Consider the following 20,565-nt stretch of genomic DNA (forward strand, 5'->3'; position numbering starts at 1 on the left):
GAGCCGCCTGATGCTTTCGGGAGGCTTGTAAGCACGGAGGGGCTCCCTCCGACTGCCTCCCGAGGGAAATGCTGCCTGCCTGCCTGTTGGAGCTTGGCAGTGAGGTGGAACACGCTCTTGGAGCAAAACGTGGGAGGGAAGAGTCTGGCACGAGCTGCCTTTTCTATATTTATTAGTTGTTCGGTCACTGTTGCTTGAGGGATCTCTGGAAAATAGTCTGTTGAGGGGACTTGGTTAGACGCAGCTTTCCTGCTGGGGAGCGCAGCAGCTCTTAAAAATGTAACCTTTGTGATGTAAAAACATGCTTCCATGTTTCAGGCAGACTAAAGTACTCACGTCCTGTGCCATGTTGTAGCATATTGAAAATCTCATTTATCCTTACCTAAGCATTTGCTGATTTTAGGAAAAGAGCCATACAGAACTAATTTCCTTATGTGACTTTTCAATTGACCTTAATTACTGTACTGTCCAGGAATGGTAGCTGATGTGACTGACATCTCTCACATCAGTCTTTTCAACAGTGCTGTTTGTGATATGGAGTTTTTCTGATTACTTTTTTTTTGTCGGATTCTTTGTTAGCTTTGGTTTGTTTTGAGGAGCTTTAAGTAGTGTGCTGCTATAAGATGTGGGGAAAACTTGTTGAAGAAAGGCTTCTTGCAGTAGAGATAGAAAATGGTGGAGTTTGTGATGATTCTTAGTCATCATTTACATGGACTCTTCCTATTGATGATCCTGAAAATGAATTTAAAAGCTGTGATCTTGAATTTGTATAGTGTCCTATAAAAAGCTACACACATAATCAAAAGCAGGTTTTACATGCTACAGTTATGTTACTGGAAAGAGAAGAAACTCAGTATTCCTCATTCATTATCATGTGTCCTCACAGCCCATAGTTATTTTACAAACTACAGCACTGCCTGTCTGGGCAACTATAATCCAATATTAAAAAGTTGTCATTTGGTGAGAGAAAGTCTCTCCAAAGCACAGATTGGAGAAAAGTCTCTTGTAATTTCCATTCTTTGTGAGGGTATGATGTCAGCAGCATTGTGGAACCACTGCTATTCTTCTGTATATGTCCTTCCAGGTACAGCTTAAAGTGTTTTTTAAATAATACAAGGCACACATTATCTCTTATATCATTCAGTAGCTCATTGTGGAGAACAGAAGTAAACTTCAGTCAGCAGTTTGGTGCAGAGACTTTAGAATGAACGAGTCTCTGTCACCCATTCCTACAGAGTCATCCATTGCTGTTATTGAAGGTGGTTCTGCCCTCTGTGTTCCTGTATTTGTAAAATTTAAAGTCCTTGTTTAGTTGGATGAGCTTGGGGTTGGTATTCAGTTCAGTTCTTTGCACAGCTGCTGCTTGTGTGGATCCACAGCTGTGCCAGTGTTAAATTGGTTACCTGGCTGCTGATCTTAGGGAGCTGCAATCCCCAGCTGGAATCACAGGCTGATAGTGAGGCACTTATCCTGTGCCAGCCTCTGCATTTCCTCAGCTGAACCATCACCAACACCTGCATCATCTGGTCAGAAACCAGTTAGTGCATCTGCATGAGCTGTAGCCACAGCTGCAGGGTAGGCAGATAATGGTTTTGCCCAAGAATAGCAGGTTTTAACATGGCCAGGTTACTCCAACAACTACTGTATTGATTGCACTGTAGCATATCTGAAGATAGCTTCTGTAAATAAAGTTGTAGCCTTGGTCAAGAACTTGATGGGTCTGAAGCTTCTTAGAAATATGTAGCATTTCTTGACTTCCCTTTGTCTTGAAATCAGGTTTAAGAGACAGTCATGGGTCTAAATCCACCTTGGTAGTTATCCTTAAGGATCTGCTCTATGTGCAGGCTTTTCACTGAGGTAGTAGAGTTACCATAGGAAGTAATTCTTTTGTAAAGATAAAATCTCATTGCCCATTGCTTGTCAGTATTCTAAGCTTGTAAATGAAGGACTAAGCAGTTTCTGCAGTTTTGCATAAGGCTTTATTCACTAAACTCTGCAAATATTGAATCATTTTTATTTGTTGCATTTCCCCTATGTAGATTCTCTGGTCTGTGAAATTACTTTCTTATCTATAGCAGTTTACTGTGCATTTAAAATGTTTTGAAGGAAGAACAGAAGAACATCCTGCTGTTATAATTGAAGTATTTTAAAAGGCCATCCATTTGTTTTTCCTGAAATTTCAGTGCTAGTTTTTGTTTTATATTCATCTGGTTGTTTGTGTTTCACTGTAACTTTAATAGAAATTATTTTGAATGAAATAACACCTGCTAGTGCTGCTCTTGAGTTTCAGTGCAACTGCACTTTCCCTGCAATGTAAATGAAGATACATTCTTTAGAAGGGGAGTGGTAGATATTTTAATTTGAATATGTTTAAAAGGTCTTGAAAGACAAAATTGTTTGAAAGTTTTCACTGATTTCTGTGTTGTTTTTTTTTTCTCTTCCAGAAAGTGGATCATTATTGCAATTGATGTTTGATGGGAAATATGAGGCAATATTTTCAAATTCAGCCGTTCAGAATGTTTTCAGTGCATCTTCTGTGACAGAGGAGAACATTGACACTTACTTGGAGAAGCAGATTCTAACATACCTGGATTGTTCTGCAGAGGTTGATAACGTGGAAAGGTGGAAATTATTATTATTATATAGAAGTTTAATAGAGGCTATGTTTGATTTTTACAAAAGGCATTTAAAAATGTAGAATTTGTATAGGGCCTTCAAAATCCTTGTACTAACAGGAAAGCAGAAAACAAATTTCTTGTGTTATTCCCCGACTCCCTTGGGCATCTCTTCATTTCTGTTCATTGAAAGAAACAATGATGTTGTGATACAGGGGCTTGTTGAAGACATTAGCTTCATTTACAGTGATTACCTCAGAAAGTTCTGGTATAAAGAAGTCACACATGTAAATTCATTTTGCCAGATATCATCAAACAATTAACAATTTTCTCTCTGAAATGTTGTATTGCATTTATGTGGCTTCTTGAAGTACTGTGTAATGTTACTGTGAAAGCAATGCCTGTATTTCTAAGTCTGATTTATATTGAGGTTGTTCTACTCTTTTTAATGTAAAAATGAGTAAGATGTTACTCATGGATGCTGTTCATCAATAATTATTTTCTTCCCAAAACTTTCTCTGACACAGTCTCTCTTAATTGTAGTCTATGTGCTAATTGTTGCTGTTAAAGAGTTTGGAGTTACTGTTTACAGTTTGGTGTGTAAATGATGAACACACTGAAATCTGACATGCTAGGGATAGTAGAAGCAGAAAACGATACATGTGTTGTATATATATATATATGTAAGTATTTTAAAAGGTAAAAAAGATTCACAGAAGGTAAGAGAAGATAAAGATTAAAAAATAAAAGTAAGAGGAAGGTAATTGTAACCAGTGTTGGCAGAGTCCAAATATATGTGTTTTGGTATGAAACACATAAACCTAAGAGCTTTTGCTAAAATATCAAAGAAAAAAATGTTTGAAAAACTGAGCTGAGATTTGTTCGTGATCATAGTGTGTCAAAAACTCATCTTCTGGGGTAGTGCACAATACAATGCACTCCTGCTTTCTGAGTTAGTGTTCAGAGGTTTTTCCTGTGTGTGTTTTTTGTTTGGTGTTTCTTGTTTATTTTTTTTTTACCTTACTTTGTTGTTCTGTTACTATTAAGTATTAGCTGGATAGATTTTTCGATAATTCTAGATTTGGTTACCTTGCTGTAATTTGAATAATGTGACAAGGAAAGAAAAATCAGTCAGGACTTGAAACAGACTCAATCCTGATCTTAATTATTGCTTCAAATATATTTTGCTGCCTTTTTAAGCCATTCAGCTTCTTGAAGGCAATCACAATCTGTATCAGTGGAACTTTGTATTTCTCCTGTTATAGTGCACTCCTACTGCAGACAGCAAAGGGATTTGTTCCTTGGCTGCTCACGCTCCAGCTCTGTGGTCTTTGTGGTTTTTCTTTTTTGCTCTGCAGCTCTGGGTTATATTAGAAGCCGCCTTGCCAGAATATATGGAGGCAGATCTGTAATATTTAGAATTTCAGAAGCAGACAGAGGGTTTTCTGACCAAAATTATAGCCTGAAGCTTTATTCAAAATGAAAGCAAAGGGTCTTCAAAACCTATCAGCGTCTGCCAGAAACACTTTTGTTTGTAGCATCCAAGTGAATTTTTCAAGCTCCATTAGTAATAATTTAAGAAGTTTCGGGGGCTGAAGGAGCTAAGTTGTGGCTTTCTCTTATACAAAAACTTCTACTGAAGTTGCTTGTCTGAAAGACGGGTAATTTCCTATTTTAGGTAGGTGCTGCACAGCACTTTGACCTGTACTATCTTGGTCTCTGATGACTTTCTGGAGTGTGTTACATAGTTATTTTTTCTAACTGCAGACCCTATGTCCTGTGAAGGCCTTATGGGAGGAACTTACGTAACCTTTGCATCCATATTTTGCATTGCTTATGATGAAAATGGGAGGGTTCTATATTTTTTAATGCCTAAAATATAATTTTCTTTTTCCACTGTGTGATTCAAAGGAAGTGCAGCAAACCTCTTAAGTTCTAGCCCAGAAAATTCAGTAAGACACTGATTTTTTGTGACTTTCTGTAGATGGGATAAGTAATTTTTTTTTCTTGAATGGAAAGTTATAATTTAAAAATTTAAAATTTAAAAATACAGTAGGAATTTAATTCAGTCGGAAAGAGAAAGTTGGATAATGTGAATCTTATCTTTTTTTGCACAATATAAACAGTGCAAAATATGGTTTTGTAATAGTGTTAGAAGAACTCTTAAGGAGTTCTTTTTCTGAAGTTAAGACTGAGCAGCTTGAGGGCAGAACAGCTCAAAGTTTGTATCTAGATGGTAATTTCTTTGGACAAGTTCTCTGTAACTTTTTCCACTTTTCAGAAAGCTGAGGTTCTGTCACGAAAATGACTTTGCAGCATTTTAAAAATTGGTGCAACTTTTCTACCCTTTTAACTGATTGCCTTCTTTTCTCTGCCCCAGGCACATTTTCACTATGGCACTTTAAGCCTTTATGCCCTAAAAAATAAGCATTCCTTATAATAAATGTGTTGAATAGGATATTTTTTTGTTTTACTTTTTTCCTGTTATTGCTACTCACTTCAGTGCTTAAAAGCTATTTTCTACAGAAAATATAGCTTCATGGTTGTATTTTAATCAGCAAAATTTGGAGCACTAGGGTATGTGTTAACCATGCAGAGGGGGAATGCCTTTTTTGTTTTTCTCCTGAGCTCCATAGGAGAAAGGTGCATTCCTTGCCTGACATACAGTTTGATTCAAAAGACTGGAAGGAAATCGTGTGCAGGTTCCAAAATCTAAAGGAAGAAGAAAATGAGCTCTAACACTGTTTTTTGTTGAACCTCTATGTACTACTTCTACTTTATTCAACATATAAATGAATACTTGGCAAAAGAAATCCATACAATAAAGCTTGTTATGGTTTCCCAAATTGAACACTGAATGGTATTTCTGGTATTTCTCATGGGACATCTGATGGTTGGTTAACTAGTGTGCTGTATGGAATGAAAACTGAAAATGAAGACATTCTTGCTGTTTCTGCAGCTTGCTTTGATGTTCATGAATTTAAAAAATAGCAAAATTAAACACTGAGTAGTTTTGGCTACTGTTCTGCAGTTTATGGCATCACTAAAAAGAACAGAAACCTGTAACTTCTTAAGCAGAACCTGGCTATTGAATATTTTTTTCTTTTATTTTGTTTGTAAATTCTAGCATTATATGCACATCCATTTTTTTTGAAACACAAATGCACTATTGTTCTTTATTTTTGAGCAGCATTTGATACAGCAATATGAATATTAAGCATGTGATTCTGTATTATGAAGAATGATTGGACTCAGTGTAAACAATATTAAAAAAAGGCAGCAAAACCCCCATTCACACCGAGAAAGGAAAAACAAGATGAATGGATACATATATCTAAGGATAAATGCAAAATAAATTATGTAGCTCATCCTAGCAAGGGGGACATTGGCAGCAGTCTCTGTGTTGCTTTTCAGGCAGCCTTTAGGAGGTGAGAATCTGCAGGTCTGCATTGTGAGTGTGAAGGGCAGTCAGGGAGACAGAATGCATTTTCTTGGCAAAAAACAGTGGATAGGCAAGGGAGTTCAGCATTTGCAGGGATTACAGCTTGAAATTGGTTTTCTGATACAGAGTGAGTGATAAGGAGACTGGGAGTTGGTCATGAATCTGAAAATGGGGAAAAAAAATAATTTGGTGATGATAAATTAAACAGTGGAAAAACAGTATCCCAGCCAAAGTAATGGATTTGGTTATCAGTTGTTCCAGAGGCATTCTGCATGGATAAAACTCTGTCTCTTCAAGCAAGTTTGATTTCCAGATAGATATCAGTAATGTTAAAATAAATAAATAAATTGTTACTAGTAGAAACAGTGTAAATTATAAAATAATGAAAATGGTCTTCAAAAGACTGGAGTATCAAATCACAGTTCAGGGATGGTTGATTGTTCTGTGTAACCTTTCAGAAGCTTTGAAGTATAATTTATCATGGGAGAAAAATTAGGACATTTATACCAATGTTGATATTTCATGTGTAGTGGTAATAATTTCATATACAATAATTGTTAGTGCTTTGTGTTCTTGAGTTATTTGGAAATTTAATGGTGATCTTGGTTATGTATTTATATATTCATATTTCCTAGCAGATGGTTACGGGCTGAATAATGACAGACGGGAGTTGTTACCTTGTCTTATTCGACAAGAACTCTTTATGCCAGTCCTTGTTCTCTAACTCCCCTGAAAGATGGTTTATTTTAGTTTTGTTTTTTTTTTGTTTGGTTGGTTTTTGTTTTGTTTTTTGTTTTTGTTTTTTTTTTAATTTTCAGTTAAATGTTCCCCACCCCTGCTTTCCTATTGTTCTGCATCTTTTGTTGCATTCTTGCCCACCAGCTGCTAGTTTGTGTGTGGCTTTTCTATTTCACTTAAGGGATTGTATAACACTTTATTTTTTTGTTTTGATTGGAGGGCTCTTACATCTCTAAGTTTCAGTTTTTACGAAAAGAAAGGACTAGGTTTTTCTGTTTCAATTATGCTCCTTAACGTACCAGTGTTTATATCAAACCTGCACAATTAAAATGCTAACTTTTTGTAGTTAGGAGACCCATTTTCTATGTGTTAGGGCCCTTGTCAATAAGGTTCTGGGACATTAAGGTATCATAAAACAAATGAGAAGTTTGTATACAAATCTTAAAAGTCTACACCTGTTAAATAAACCATGACATTCTGAGTGATTGTGCCCTGCCTTCTGCAGACCACACAGATTTTACTAAAGAAATCATAGTAATGTAAAATGAGCTTAGTCTTGTAAATAAAGAAAATTTTACCATACCTAGTTTCAGAAATGAAGTCTTCAGAAACAAAGTCTCTTAATGTCATCTTTCAATAAATTATTATTATTATTTAAAATAAAGGCCATGATGAACTAGATGTTATTTACTGCCAAAGTATCTGAACCAACTTGGAGGAAGTATTCTAAATTTTTGATTTAATTTAATTTTTTTTATTAGAGTGAGTGAAAATAAACAGTTATGTCAAAACAAAAATAAACTTGCTCTTTTGGAACATATGCTAATGCAGGATTTTTTCTGTGAAAATGCTGAGGGTTAGATTTATAGTAAGAAACTATGTAAGAAACAACCATGCAATATGCAAATATGGATTATCTGCATCCTTTGCTAGTCTTCTGATCTCTGATAGTTATGTACAGCCCTAAATTGTGAAATATATAAATTTCACCTCCAAGATGTTGGGCATTAGTTACAACCTTTATAAACAAACATATTTCAAGGACTTTTAGTTTCCTATGTGCATTCTTGAATATTCCATTCATTGAACCCTCCTCATAGGAGAGTGATTTTTTTTTTCTTTTTTTTTTTGGTAAAGTTGAGGGTTTTGAGCTAGCACAAGATTTAATCAGCTCTTGTAGCCTTAAGTAAAAATGTAATATGTTGCTAATTGCTGTTCTTATCGATATTGCAGGCAGAGGCTGATGTTTCTGCTTGGCGTGGGGAGTTTACAGCTCTTCGTTCAAAGCAATTGGACTGGGCCTCCTGTTCAGTTAAAGCTTCAGGATTTTTTGCCACTTGCATTGTTACAGAAATTCTGTGAGGTAGGTTTGGATTTTAATAAGCTTTCCTTTTATTGTCACTGCTTTTCACAAGTAACCATAGCATTGTGTCAGAGAAGGCACGTCTGCAAGGGGGGTGTGCTAGATGAATTGCCATAATCATCAATCCTACTGGCTGCTATTGCAGCATCTTCACTTATATCAGCAGTGTCCTAAAAGTAGTTACTGTTTCTCTACTTATTTCCTGCTGGAAATGTTGGGTTTGGATGGAGAAGATATCTTTAATATAAGCATTTATTCAAAGGGCATTTGCAATCAATAAACTTTTTAATGTGTTTATTTTGGGATACATTCTTAGCTGGATCGAAGAAAGATGTTTATAAATGGTGTAGAAATTTCCCCTCCTTAAGGAAAGGTAGAAGTTGCATATCTTGCAAATAGCAGAGTGTTTGGCAGATGGTAACAGTAGATTTGGATGCTCAGTATCCTGTTAGGCTCCTGAACGCCAAGTAAGTGGAGATAATATTAGTACAAAAATGCTGATTTGTATAGAACTTTTGAAAACAGAAGGGAATGTAGGAGATGAAACTGAGGGCTGTCAATTTTATTTATTTTGTCATTGTTTGATGCAGATTACTAATCAACACCCTAACTTTTATTAGTAAGATGTGTATGTTGTTCCTCATGGCAGTACCACAGTCCAGACTCTCCTCACGTGGGGTTTTAGCACAGCTTCTTGATTTTTCTCTTGGGGTTAAAGCTGTGGTAAAATACTGACTACTGCGTTGTGTCAGTAAAGAACATATCAGTAGTTTCTGTTAATGCTGAATCTATACATGAATTTGAATTTAGAATTTCACTAAGAATAGGGTATGGACCATGAGCAAGGTAAGTGCTGTAAACTGAAATGAGGGGAAGTTGGAGTATATGAAAAGTTTCACATAAAACTGTTGGCTCTGCTGCCTTACTGTGGCACGTTTTCCATAATTCATAAAGTCCTGCCTTAGGTTCATTTGCAAGGTTATATTTCTAAATAACTAATTCAGAGACAGTATTGTTCCTGGTTTTTTAAATAGATGTTTATAAATTTGGTTTATCTTTCAGGGCTGGCACAGTATGTAGGGGGATAGAATATAAAAAAATAAAGGTAGTGTAGAAAGTAATCCTACCCCTAAGGAGTTTCAGCTGGGCTAATTATTAAAGATTAGGAGCAGGCCTAACTTTAACAGGCCATAGCTGTAGCCAATAAGAAGAAGTGCTATAAAAGAGTGGATTGGTTGGTTGAGGGGGGACTGGAGTCAGTTGGTTACTGCAAGAAGAAGGAAGAGTCAGTGCTTAGAGGAGTTGCCCTCGAGAAACATCAAGGAGGTACGAAACTCTTGCAATAAGGGGACAACAATATGGAACCTTTGCAATATAATGACAACAACAGTATGTATAGATAGGCTTATTTTTCGAATGATTTTAGATACTTGAAATTCAAATCTCATCTTCTGATGACTAAATAAGTAACAGTGGCAACCAAGTGTACTAAACCTTTTGGGGTGTGAAATGAGCAAAAATTTTGAAGTGTGCTACCTCTGAAGGGAAAAGTAGTTTATTTTGCCTTTATATATAGTAAAAATAATAAAACCTAATTGAGTCTCTTTATAATTTGTTCATTATATTTAATATCGTGATACTGAAATATTCTTACAAATTTTGGTTTCTCTTTACTGGAGAACTCTATATTCGATGTTAGTGTGTATGCAGCGGTTGCAGTCTAACGCAGTCTGCAGCCCAAGATGATGCTCATAGGATTGCTGTCACTGACAGAGTTCAGAGACCTGGAAAGTATAGTGTTCATAATTTCTATTAACCGTTTGAAAGAATCATAAAATGTTTTGTCTTGGATGGGACTTTAAAGATCGCCCAGTTCCAAGCCCTTGGCCATGGTTGGGGACACCTTCCGCTAGACCAGAGTTCCATCCCATCTGGCCTTGAACACTTCCAGGGAAGGAGCATCCACAGCTTCTCTGGGCACCCTGTTCCAGTGCCACAGCACCCTCACAGCAAAGAATTACCTTGCCTGTCAGTATTGAGTCACTCCCCCTTGTCCTGTCTCTGCATGCCCTTGTAAATAGTCTTGCTCCCTCTTGCAGGTCCCCTTCAGGTACTGGAAGGCCACAATTAGGTCACCCCAAATCCTTTTTTTTTCTAGGCAATTTCATTTAATGTCTGGAATAATGAGATACAAATTCCCTGTTGAGTAAGGAAATACATGATCTCCTGTTTGGTTTCTGTTGTGTTTCTGCAGTGGCTGGGAGTGTGATGCTTTGAAATATGTTTGCTTATGCAGGGGTGGTATTGCAGAAACTAAACTGGCGAGAGATTATAAGGGAAAACAAACTTTATTTCTAATGAGGGCTCCATCAGACTTCCATATTGCTTCAAGGTTTAGCTATTTATACATTCAGGAAGAAGTTTACCTTTATTTCTATTACTGCTATAGGTATTGTTTTCTGACGTGTTAATGCACTTATGTGCTAAAATATAATATCCAGTTCTCTTCTTTATTAAAAGTCTTAATTCAGAAGGTTTTGAATTATGTTTTGAATTCTCTTCATGTACTTTTCATTCCAAGGATTCTTAGTATATGAGCGCTCTGTAAAAATGAACATCTCAATAGCAACATTTTTGTGTTTCCGTTAATCCAGCCTTCCTCTCATGCATACACAGATATTCAGAAAATGTGGGTTAAAAATGGAACTCTTAAGTTTCTCTGTCTGTTGTAACCTTCCATATTCTGTCATCAAGGCTGATACAATCCCTTTTTAAACAGATCATCCATTTTCTAGGTTTTCAAAATAAAATGATTTTTCCCACATCGAGGTTAAAGAATTACATCTTCGTGTTTCTTTTAGCCTGCTCTAAGTAATGTCACTGAATTTCAGCTTTACAATGTCTCATGTATTTAATGAATATTTTAAAAATCCTTATTTTCAGAACACTTTATTGGATTAGTCTTTGTTTCCAGGGTATATATCTGCTGCCATTTCTATCCTTGGAAAGTTTCACCTCTGGATCAATGCCATAGCTTCATTTTTGCTCCCAGCTAACTTCTTTTCTTACAAGTGCAGTAAGGCTGCACAAGACTGTAATTACTTTAGTGAAGAATAAATAAAATAGACTCTTTAAGGTGAGTTGCTAGTGGGGCCTCTTGGATGTCTTCAATGAGCAATATTCATGAGTATGTGTCTATTATTTCCCTTTCCTCATTCAGTCTAACCTTCTCTCTAAACTATGGTTGCCTTCAACCATACTCTATTAAGGTTTGGGTTTATGTCCTGCAGAACTCAGTTGTGATTTGCAGAGTCCACACAAAAGTAACATTTTATTTATTAGATGTATTTCAGTTTTCTAAAATAACTGTGAGACTTTATCACACCACTTAATAGTCTGACTGATACCATGCTGCATCTTTTAATGAGTGAATGTGGTAAAAGAAGATTAAAAAGTACTGAATTCTAGTTAAGGTGGATTAGCAGTTCTTGTTTTGATCGTTTTGGGGTTAGACTACAACATTATTGATGAGCTCGCTGCTTAAAGTAAGAGGCTTATAGTAATGGGCTCCTTGTGTCTTAAGAGAGTTGTCACTGTCTCTGCATGTAAGAGAATAGAAGATACAGAACTGTTGGAGCATATTTTTAATCTGCCTTAGGTTTCAGAGCTTCTCTGTATTACCTCATACAGTTGAGCTCAGTATTTTTAGTGGATGAACTGGAAAATTATGTGTAGTAGTACTAATGAAGACCACTGATGATTAAGAATGTTGAGAGGACAAGCTGCTTGCTGCTTTATTTGTTGTCTGATTTAATAGTCACAAATAGAATATATCTGGTAACAGTGAGAAGCTCCATCTGGAAGATCTCAATCTGGAAGATCTCAATCTGTTAATTGATAATACCTGTAAACAACTGGTAGGAGTTCTCCAAATACATCTATCAACAGTTCCTGTTCTTCTTTTTGTAGCTTTCAGGCTGATCCAAAGAATAAGTTTTGGAATACAGTTGAATAATTTTTTTGGTATGTTTTTATTACTCCTTCTTTTATGCATTATTTGATCCTTTTGCTGTAAGAGACTGAAATATTGCCACACTTCTGTTGGAATCTATAGCCATGGTCATAATTTGTGTGAAAAACACTAATGTACTATGTGGCACTACTGTCTCAAATCCAGTATGATTCCTTGGTCTTGTTAATTCAGTCTGTTGTGAATTCCTTTTTTGGGCCCATATGCTTGCCTTCTATTAGCATGCACTAGCTAGGAAGAAAAAACATCTGTGCTTGAGCAGGAAGATATAGGCTTTGAAAGTTATGCAGATTTCTCCCTCTTGTGGGGAATGTAAGGATGGATGATAAAGGCTAAATCTGGAGGCAGAGTCTTGTAAGCAAAGATAGTCTGCTAAAGTAGCCTACAGTCTTGCCCTGCATTCCCTTGGTATGAATATAGAACAGAAGGGGGAATCTTAATGCAGTCACTTCAAAAATACCCCCTTAATGGCGGAGCAAAGTCACCCTCATAAGGTTTATGAACAAGAGCTTTCATAACTAAAGTACTTCTTTGACGTGTAGTGCTCTCGGGCAAGATTTGCTTGCAAGAGCTCACCATGGTTATCTTGAGTCTGGACCTCAGCTTTCCATAGGTTACCTGTTGGTGATTTGGCTTGTAAAACTGGAGACAGCCTCCTGTGTAATCTTGCCTCCTTTTCAGAGAGTTGAAGAGAAAAGCAGTTATAAACAAAAGCAGTATTTCCACTGCCTTCAAATCTAAAGAGTGAATTCTGTTTTCAAGGACCAAACCTTTGGCAGGTAACCTCAGTACATCCTCTGTTAATCTGAAAGGTAGATCACCTTAGCTTTGCTAGATGACAAATTGTTATGAAGTAGTCTTTGTATTTTTAAAAATATGAGAAGCCCAGTACATATGGCTTAGTAGCCACAGGCAGCAGCTTTCTGATCCCATAATTTGTTTGTCTATGCCCCACCATTGCTTCCATTTAATCATGTCTTCATGAGTATTTAGTCTGGCTTTGTCTACTTCTTTATGTCTGCACTTACCTTTTTATATACAGGGGAAGGATCCCCAAGACAGAAAGAGCTGATGAAATGTTACAAAGGCCAGAGTGGTTTTCAATATAGAAGTAAAAGCATGCTGAATCCTCACTTTGCTTCTGGTCACTATCATTGGCATGAAAAGAACACTAATTCCCTAAACTAAAATTCTCATACACTCTATTTTTAGTGCTATTGAATGTGAATGGCAGGAGCTTTCTTCTGATTTTTATCGTTATTCAGATGGCTCCAGTCATGCAGGGAAATACTTTTGAAATACTGTGAAAATTGAAATACGTGGGAGTACTGCCCAGCTTGCAGTTGATTTAGGGCTTTCATAATAGTAACTAAAAAGTAGCCATTAAGTTTCTGTTTGTAAGTTGAGTATAGAAACAGCTGTGCTTCAGAGATTAAAAAATATTGATCTAGAGTGAGTTGAGCTTAATTTGTGTGTATTTTGTGTGTTAATTTGTGATGGTCCAACAGAACCACTTGGAGGTCCAGCAGAAGCTAGATGACTACTCCAGTAATTTCTCTGCATATGTTATGAAGTAATTATCTAGTATGTTTCTGTGCTTTAACAACATTACTCCTGAATAAAATAATTATACTTTGTGATGTCAAGTTTGATGAAGAATAGAAAGACTCAAAAATCTAACCCAGGTTTACTAGGTAAGGAGCATTATATTAGCAAGTCTTGGGTTGTGGCTGTTTTGAGATACATGAAATTTTGGAGCTACAAGATAGGTTCAACACATTTTATGTTTAGGTGTTTAAACACAAGAACACAAGCTCAGAATTTCCTTTTGCTCTTAGCCAATGTTTTAGAGATTTTAGTGGACTTCTATTCTTAACCGTGCTGTCCTGGAAGCCATAATACCTCAAACATCTTCTTACTTGTAGCTATTCTCTCACCTTAAAGACTACCTCAGGGCAGTGAATTCTGCATGGATAATGCAGTCTTAGAGCATAGGCTGGAAAAAATGAATGTTGGTGTAAACTTCCTCTGGTAAAGGTAAAGGATGTCTGCTTTTCTGGATATGATTTATTTAATGAAAAAGGACATGGATTTGTTAAAATAGAAGATGGAATTTCTTTGGCTCTGGGACTTGTTGGCTTATTGTCAAGGCTGTAATATGTCATCTCAACTTTCCCTTCTTCCTCCCTCATTCTTTGTTAATGTTACATTAGCAGGACTGAGTTTTGTGGTGAAAGGACTTGAAATGTGAATTTGAGATTAATTTGTTACTACAGTGCTAAATAAGTACAGATAACTCTAGCATTGCAAGGCTGTTTCTGAAAAAAGGTTTTATAACAAATCTCCTTTGCTTTCCCGTTGGATATTTTAAGTGTGGTCTACTTTGATTATGGAAAGAATCAAAAACATGCAGATAGGAAAAAGTTTACATTAAACTGAAAACTGTATTAAGTGTCCCACTATGTATGTGTGTATTTGAAAAATTAATCTTTAGAAGTACTGATTGATGACTTTCCCCTCTCAAAACTACAGATGTTGATAAGGTTTTTCCTTTCTGAATGGCCAGAGGTGCAGCAGATCTGGTATATTTCCAGTCAGCAGTTTCTTTCCTTTATTCTCAAGTGGTTTGCCTGACTGTTGTGATCATCATTTTCCACAGTGGGATTGAAATGACTGCAGTGATGTCATACAGGAATTCCCCTTTGTCCCAAATCATTGTCTGCAAAGTAAAAGTATTTTCAATGCTAATGCAAATTAAAAAACCCCACAGTAAATCAGTGTAAACTTAACAGAATAAACTTAGATTACTCTGTTGTTAAAAAGTGATGTTGGTGATTCATATAACTTAACAATTTTTGTCTTCAGTATAACCTGTTGATATGGGTGTTGAAGAGAGTTTCAAATAACTCAGGAATTATGTTATTTGTTTTGTTTAAAAAGTTGAAATATGATTCAAGTAACTTATACCTTGGTCATGTAGACTGATCCAGGGTCTTTCTCAGGCAAGTGACTTCAATGCAAGCTGTCATTTAATCTTCTGTTCTGCTTTCTCCTTTCCATTCCCCTTTCCTGCCCCTTTTATACCAACTGAAAACTAAAACTTTATTTTTTTATTCATTAAGGAAATCTGTCATATGAGAGCCAGGAATAGACTGATAAATGGATATCTCCCTGAGCCTGAAGATAAACTGCTCAAATGCTTTCATTGTGTTAAAAGGCAGGAGAGAATAGGTGACTGTCAGATGACAATCACCACTGAGAGAGTCCCTGGAGAGCCACCTCAGGGCCATTAAGTGAAAGTTGCTGTAGAGAACATCATACAGGAATGCATCCAAAGCAGAGAGAGGTTTTTATTTATCAGACAAAGGGAATAAGGGCTCTGATATTGCTGCTCTGATGCCATTCCAACAGGAAGCTCCCTCAGGGGAAAGAAAATGATAACATATACTGACAACACTGCAGGAATATCTAATGTGTTTCAGTGCTGTAGGTTAATTTAATTATAAAATTGTTTTGTTTCTGTGATTGCAAATTGAATGGCATGGATTTACCAAGCTTTTCTCCTTAGATCATGGGAATGATTATATTACTGGAATGTGTTTGGGGTTAGTTGACTGGATGACACATGCATTTCAGGTGGGAGGAAATCGGTGTCCTGCAGATCATGTTGATGTTGTGTATCAGAACAGCAAGAAACAGTGAAGAAGTTACCATTATTTGGTAAAAGGTTGACACTCTTAGAGACAGAGTTTTAGGTTTTATTTTGGTTTTGCTTTTTGGGGTTTTTTTATGTTTTGAGCAGACATTTTCCCTAAACACTTTAATAGGTTTTTTTTCTGTTCTATATTACATTATTTTTTTAATAAACTTAAGTTTCCTGAAACTTGTCTTTTTTCCCCCCTTCTTTTAGCCAAAAATGCTGCATGCAGCTATTCTGAAGATGTTGGTTCTAGATGGTGAATCAGTTTATACTTTGACTTCTCATCCTATTTTGCTGCTTATAGCGAGGATAATCCTTGTGAATTCAAGACACAAACTCACGTCTCTCCAGGTAAGAAGTATGTGACTAATGACTATGACTACCAGCTACTGCTTAATTGTTTCTCTCATTCTTTTCTTCGTACCTCATTGAATCATTCTGACTTCTGTTTCTTTCCCTGTAGCTCTGAGGTTCTTCCCTCTAAGAAACAGTTAGGAGAAAGTGATTGCAATTAATCACGAGTATCTTCTTCTTAAGGATAAATTATTTACTCACTGTCTTCCCTAAAAAAGAGGAAAGACGTCTTCATTAGCTGGAAAAATTAGAAAATTTAATACAGCCAACTTTATCCAGACACATACTTTGTGATATTATTTGTAAGGGAGTCACTGGGAATGCCCAGTAATGCAGCTTACATGTCCTATACCCTTTTTAACAAACTTTTGGATACTGTTAACCATTACTGTATGAATTCTAACTCTAAATCTCTGTTGTGCATGTGTGTTAAAAACAAGCAGACGTGATGAAGCTCTTCTTAGAGGGTCTGTACCTCTCTTGTCGTTTAGCAGCAGCCTGGTTGGTAGCAGGGCTCTCTGGAAGAGAGGGACTTTTAACAGCAGCAACTTCTCTTTATTGAATTCCAGTTGAACAGAATTTGGCTAGAGATCAAAATGCCACATGGCCTCTCTTTATGCTTGGCTGACAACATCCATTCCCAGCTGGGTCTTTGTATGAGTGATGAATTAAACTGTGTGAGAGATGTTGGCTGTTCTGCATTTCTGGAAGCCAAGTTCTTCCATCGTTTTCCCTCTTATTCCCAGATGAGTGCTGTTGAATTTCAGCAACTGGGTCAGTCAGAGAAACAGAAAATGTACCTGGTATAGAGAATTCCCCTGATGCCTCCCCTCAGAATAACATAATGGGGGAGCTTATTCTACAAGGTTGAGGTTCAGTTATTTTTGTCTACATTAAGTTTGAATAGTAGTTCAAAGGCAACAGCTGATAGGAACTACTTTCATCAACGGTTGATGTAGCAATTAAAGCTTGCCCTTGTTCTTTTCAGCTTGATTCAAAGGCGGCCTCTTAATACTTTTGCTGCTTTAATAGTAGTGCACACAAATTTTAAACAAGGTAAAAATGCTTCAAAATGTATTATTTAAAGCATTAATAAAGCTCTGTATGATATTTCCCATGTAAGAGTAAATGCTTAAAAATAATCTGTAAGTTTTCAACTTGGCTCCCAAAAAACATTGCCAATAGAATATTGTGCACAGCTCAGCTGGTTTATCTGAAACTTTAAAAATATATTCTCACTGATTCTGTAATTTCTAAGTGGTAAGCATAAGGCCTCAGGACATTAGGACATTGTATCATTAAACTGGATACTGTGTTGTGTGGGAAAATTAATACTTCATTGTATAAAGCTAAACTCAAGTAATTTGAAACTTGTTACTTAAATTGCCTTTAGGTTTCTAAATAAATGATGAAATATTGGGATCTGACCTCTTTCATGAAGCCTGTTTGTGTGCTTTACTCTGTCTAGCTTGATATCAAAAGTCATCTTTCATTGCTCTTGGAAATAGATGCTATTATTCTTTTTGATAGTTCCTTTCTAGGAACATTAGAATCAGCTCTATATAATTAGTTTAGATGTTTGTGCTTGAATACTGCACAACCATTAGGTCAGTCTGAAGCATACCTGCTTTAAAAGTCCAGAAGATGAGTGCCTCTAAAGGAGTCAAACGTCTTTCATAGATAATGATTGGTGTGCAGCACCAGAATAAATAGCAATCATTAGAGCCTCTGTTAGAGGTGTGCTCTACATTCACAGATAATAATCTTAAGTATAATTTTGAGACTAGAGTATTGAAATGAACTTTTCCATGCATTTTCTCTTGTTGCAAACTAGAGAAGAGGTTAAGAGACTGTGGGGAATTTATGTTTTGGGTACCAAGCTTTCTAAAATCAGATATTTCCTGGGCTGTGGTTCAGCTCTGCCTGCTGTGGAGTGATTGCTTAGTTCAGTAACATCTATGCCCTTCTGAAGTTCAACATACAGAGATTAGAACTATCAATTGTGATGGTAATGTGTTCTCGAGCAATTCTGCTCCTATTCTGCCTCTCTCAGGCTCGTTTATGCTGCCACCTGAAGAAATAAAAAAAGGTCAAACAGAACAAGAAAAAATGCATAGAAGGATGACAGTGGATTATCAGAAATACTGAATAGTTTCCATACAAACAGTAACTAAATAGTTTAGGACTCTTCAGGAAGATTGCTAAAGAATGAGATCATGGCTTTCTATTAAAATAATCTATGTGAGACAAAGAAGATAAGTAGGAAACAGCTGGATTTGGGGTTTTGGTTTTATTTTGGTCCTTTTCTGTTACAAGAGTTAGAAGCTATGAAATCAAAGTAGGAAGTGGCTGTGCCAAAATAAGTGTATGCAAGTATTCTTTTTTTCTGCTGTTCACAGCATTTCTTACCAGATGGTGGTACTAAAGATTTGCAGGGTTCAAAGAGCAGTTAGAGAAATTAATAGAGGGAAAATCCATAAAACCCTTGGAGCACTGTAGAACTGCCTGGATATGTTCATCTTTATGCTAGGCTATGGTTTTTTTTTTAATAATAAAACAGCTGTTTTAGACAGGTTTGTATTTTTTGGAAACTAGAATTGAATAGACCACAAAGTCTGTATTTTAAAACCACTTTCATTTTTTTCTTTTATTTTCTTAAAAGGTTTATACTTGTTATGAACTTGAAGTATCCATATTTTCTTTCAGACTTTACCTTGGTGGACTCTAAGATGTGTAAATATTCACCAGCAGTTGTTGGAGGAGAGATCACCTGAGCTATTTACTCTTGCCCAGGCCTGTATAAAACAAGGTATATTTCTAATTACTTATTTTATTGGCTTGCAGCATCTCTTTTAGGATATCACAGAGGAGGGGAATTTGTAGTCATAACTGTTAAAGTGCTTATCAGGCACTTAGGTAACTGCAATGACTGGAGAGGGAGCAGAATTTCACTTAAGTTGATATGGGCTTGTAAGGCACATGCTATTTTTCAGCCTCTCAGATGAAAATGTGATTGTAGACAAAGGTTTTTTGGCAGTGACTTGTTTTGAGACTCTTGGATATGGTTCTCAGAGATAGATAATGTAAGATACACCTGAATATTTAGTGAGTTTCTTTCTGGTAGTTGTTGCTGCCTAGTGCCTCTTACCAGTTTATTTTCTCACTGAAGCCATCTGTTATTTCAATCAAATACCTTCATAGTCCATAAAATAAATACTTTTAAACCTTTTATTGTCTTTGAGTAGTGTGTATCTTGAATCACCCACTTGCTTGTCTATATCAAATTCTCAAGAAAACTTTGTGTTACTAGAGAAAAAGACCTTCAAATTCAGGAGAAATTACATTTTTCTCAAGTGTTAGGTCAGTATCATCACCTGAATAGAAGACAGCTGCAAGGATTCCCTGCAGTTCTGAAGCAGCCATTATGCAAAACCAATGGGACTTGGTGCAGTTTCCCGTCCCTTTGGCCATGTGCCAGACATGGTATGGGTGCCAGAAGAATGTCATGAATTTGGGACATCAGTGCTTCTGGACCACTACATCAGTACTAGTAATGATGTGAAGCTTTCCTCAAAGGTCCTTGAAGTCTCAAAGTGCCTAAACCTATCAAGCACTGTGAGTAAATGGTATTTAGGAAGTGGTAAGACTGCTTCTCAGTGTGCTACTTGAGCTCATCCTATAGCTTTACCACAAGTAATCTTGATTCGGCTCATTGAAACTTGCTAGCTGTGGAAAATCTAGTTGTAATGCACAATTAAATACTATAACCTCATTTTTTTTTCCTTTGAAATTATATTGTGTCACTCCATTCAAAAGTTGCATTTTTGTGTGGTTTCGACTTGTACTTGCATGTCCAGTATTTTGTAGGTTTCAAGTAATATTTTTAAATTACTACTTTGTGGGTTTTTAAAAAAAAAAAATCTCATCTTTGAAAAAGTTGTTACTAGGCAAATTTGTTATCTATGCAAATTTTGATTTAGTGAATTAAAAAAGCTGTGTAAAAACTATATTCAGACTTAGCAACTTTCTATATTAAGTGAAAGGTTTTAAGGATTAACAAGTACTAACAAAAAAAGAGTCTAGGAGGTTTAAACAGTAAAATCTCTTTGTGCTAGATTTGACTGCCAATCTCTAAATTAAAAAAAAAAAATTCGGAGAAAATGTTTAAAAAATCCTTGATAATACTGGTTTTTATAGTAAGACTTGTTAACACTGTTAATGAAGCTTATTTGAAAAATTAAGCATCCACCAAGAGGCAGCCTCAGTGCTATAACTGTGTAACCAACCAGTCCTTTTTAAGTACTGTGATGCTGTAAGCTTTTC

General features: G+C 36.2%; 1 protein-coding gene across 1 annotated transcript in view; it reads left to right on the plus strand.

Annotated features, from left to right (window-relative positions):
• TTC27 (tetratricopeptide repeat domain 27) overlaps positions 1–20,565 on the plus strand; it is a 126,976-nt gene that overhangs the window by 14,447 nt on the left and 91,964 nt on the right. The window contains exons 4-7 of the mRNA XM_005416251.2: positions 2,445–2,622; positions 8,029–8,158; positions 16,099–16,239; positions 18,949–19,051. Of these exons, the coding sequence (XP_005416308.2) occupies positions 2,445–2,622; positions 8,029–8,158; positions 16,099–16,239; positions 18,949–19,051 (552 nt within the window). The remainder of the gene's footprint in view (positions 1–2,444; positions 2,623–8,028; positions 8,159–16,098; positions 16,240–18,948; positions 19,052–20,565) is intronic.

Source organism: Geospiza fortis, unplaced genomic scaffold (assembly GCF_000277835.1).
Source record: "Geospiza fortis unplaced genomic scaffold, GeoFor_1.0 scaffold41, whole genome shotgun sequence".
Lineage (NCBI taxonomy): Eukaryota > Metazoa > Chordata > Aves > Passeriformes > Thraupidae > Geospiza > Geospiza fortis.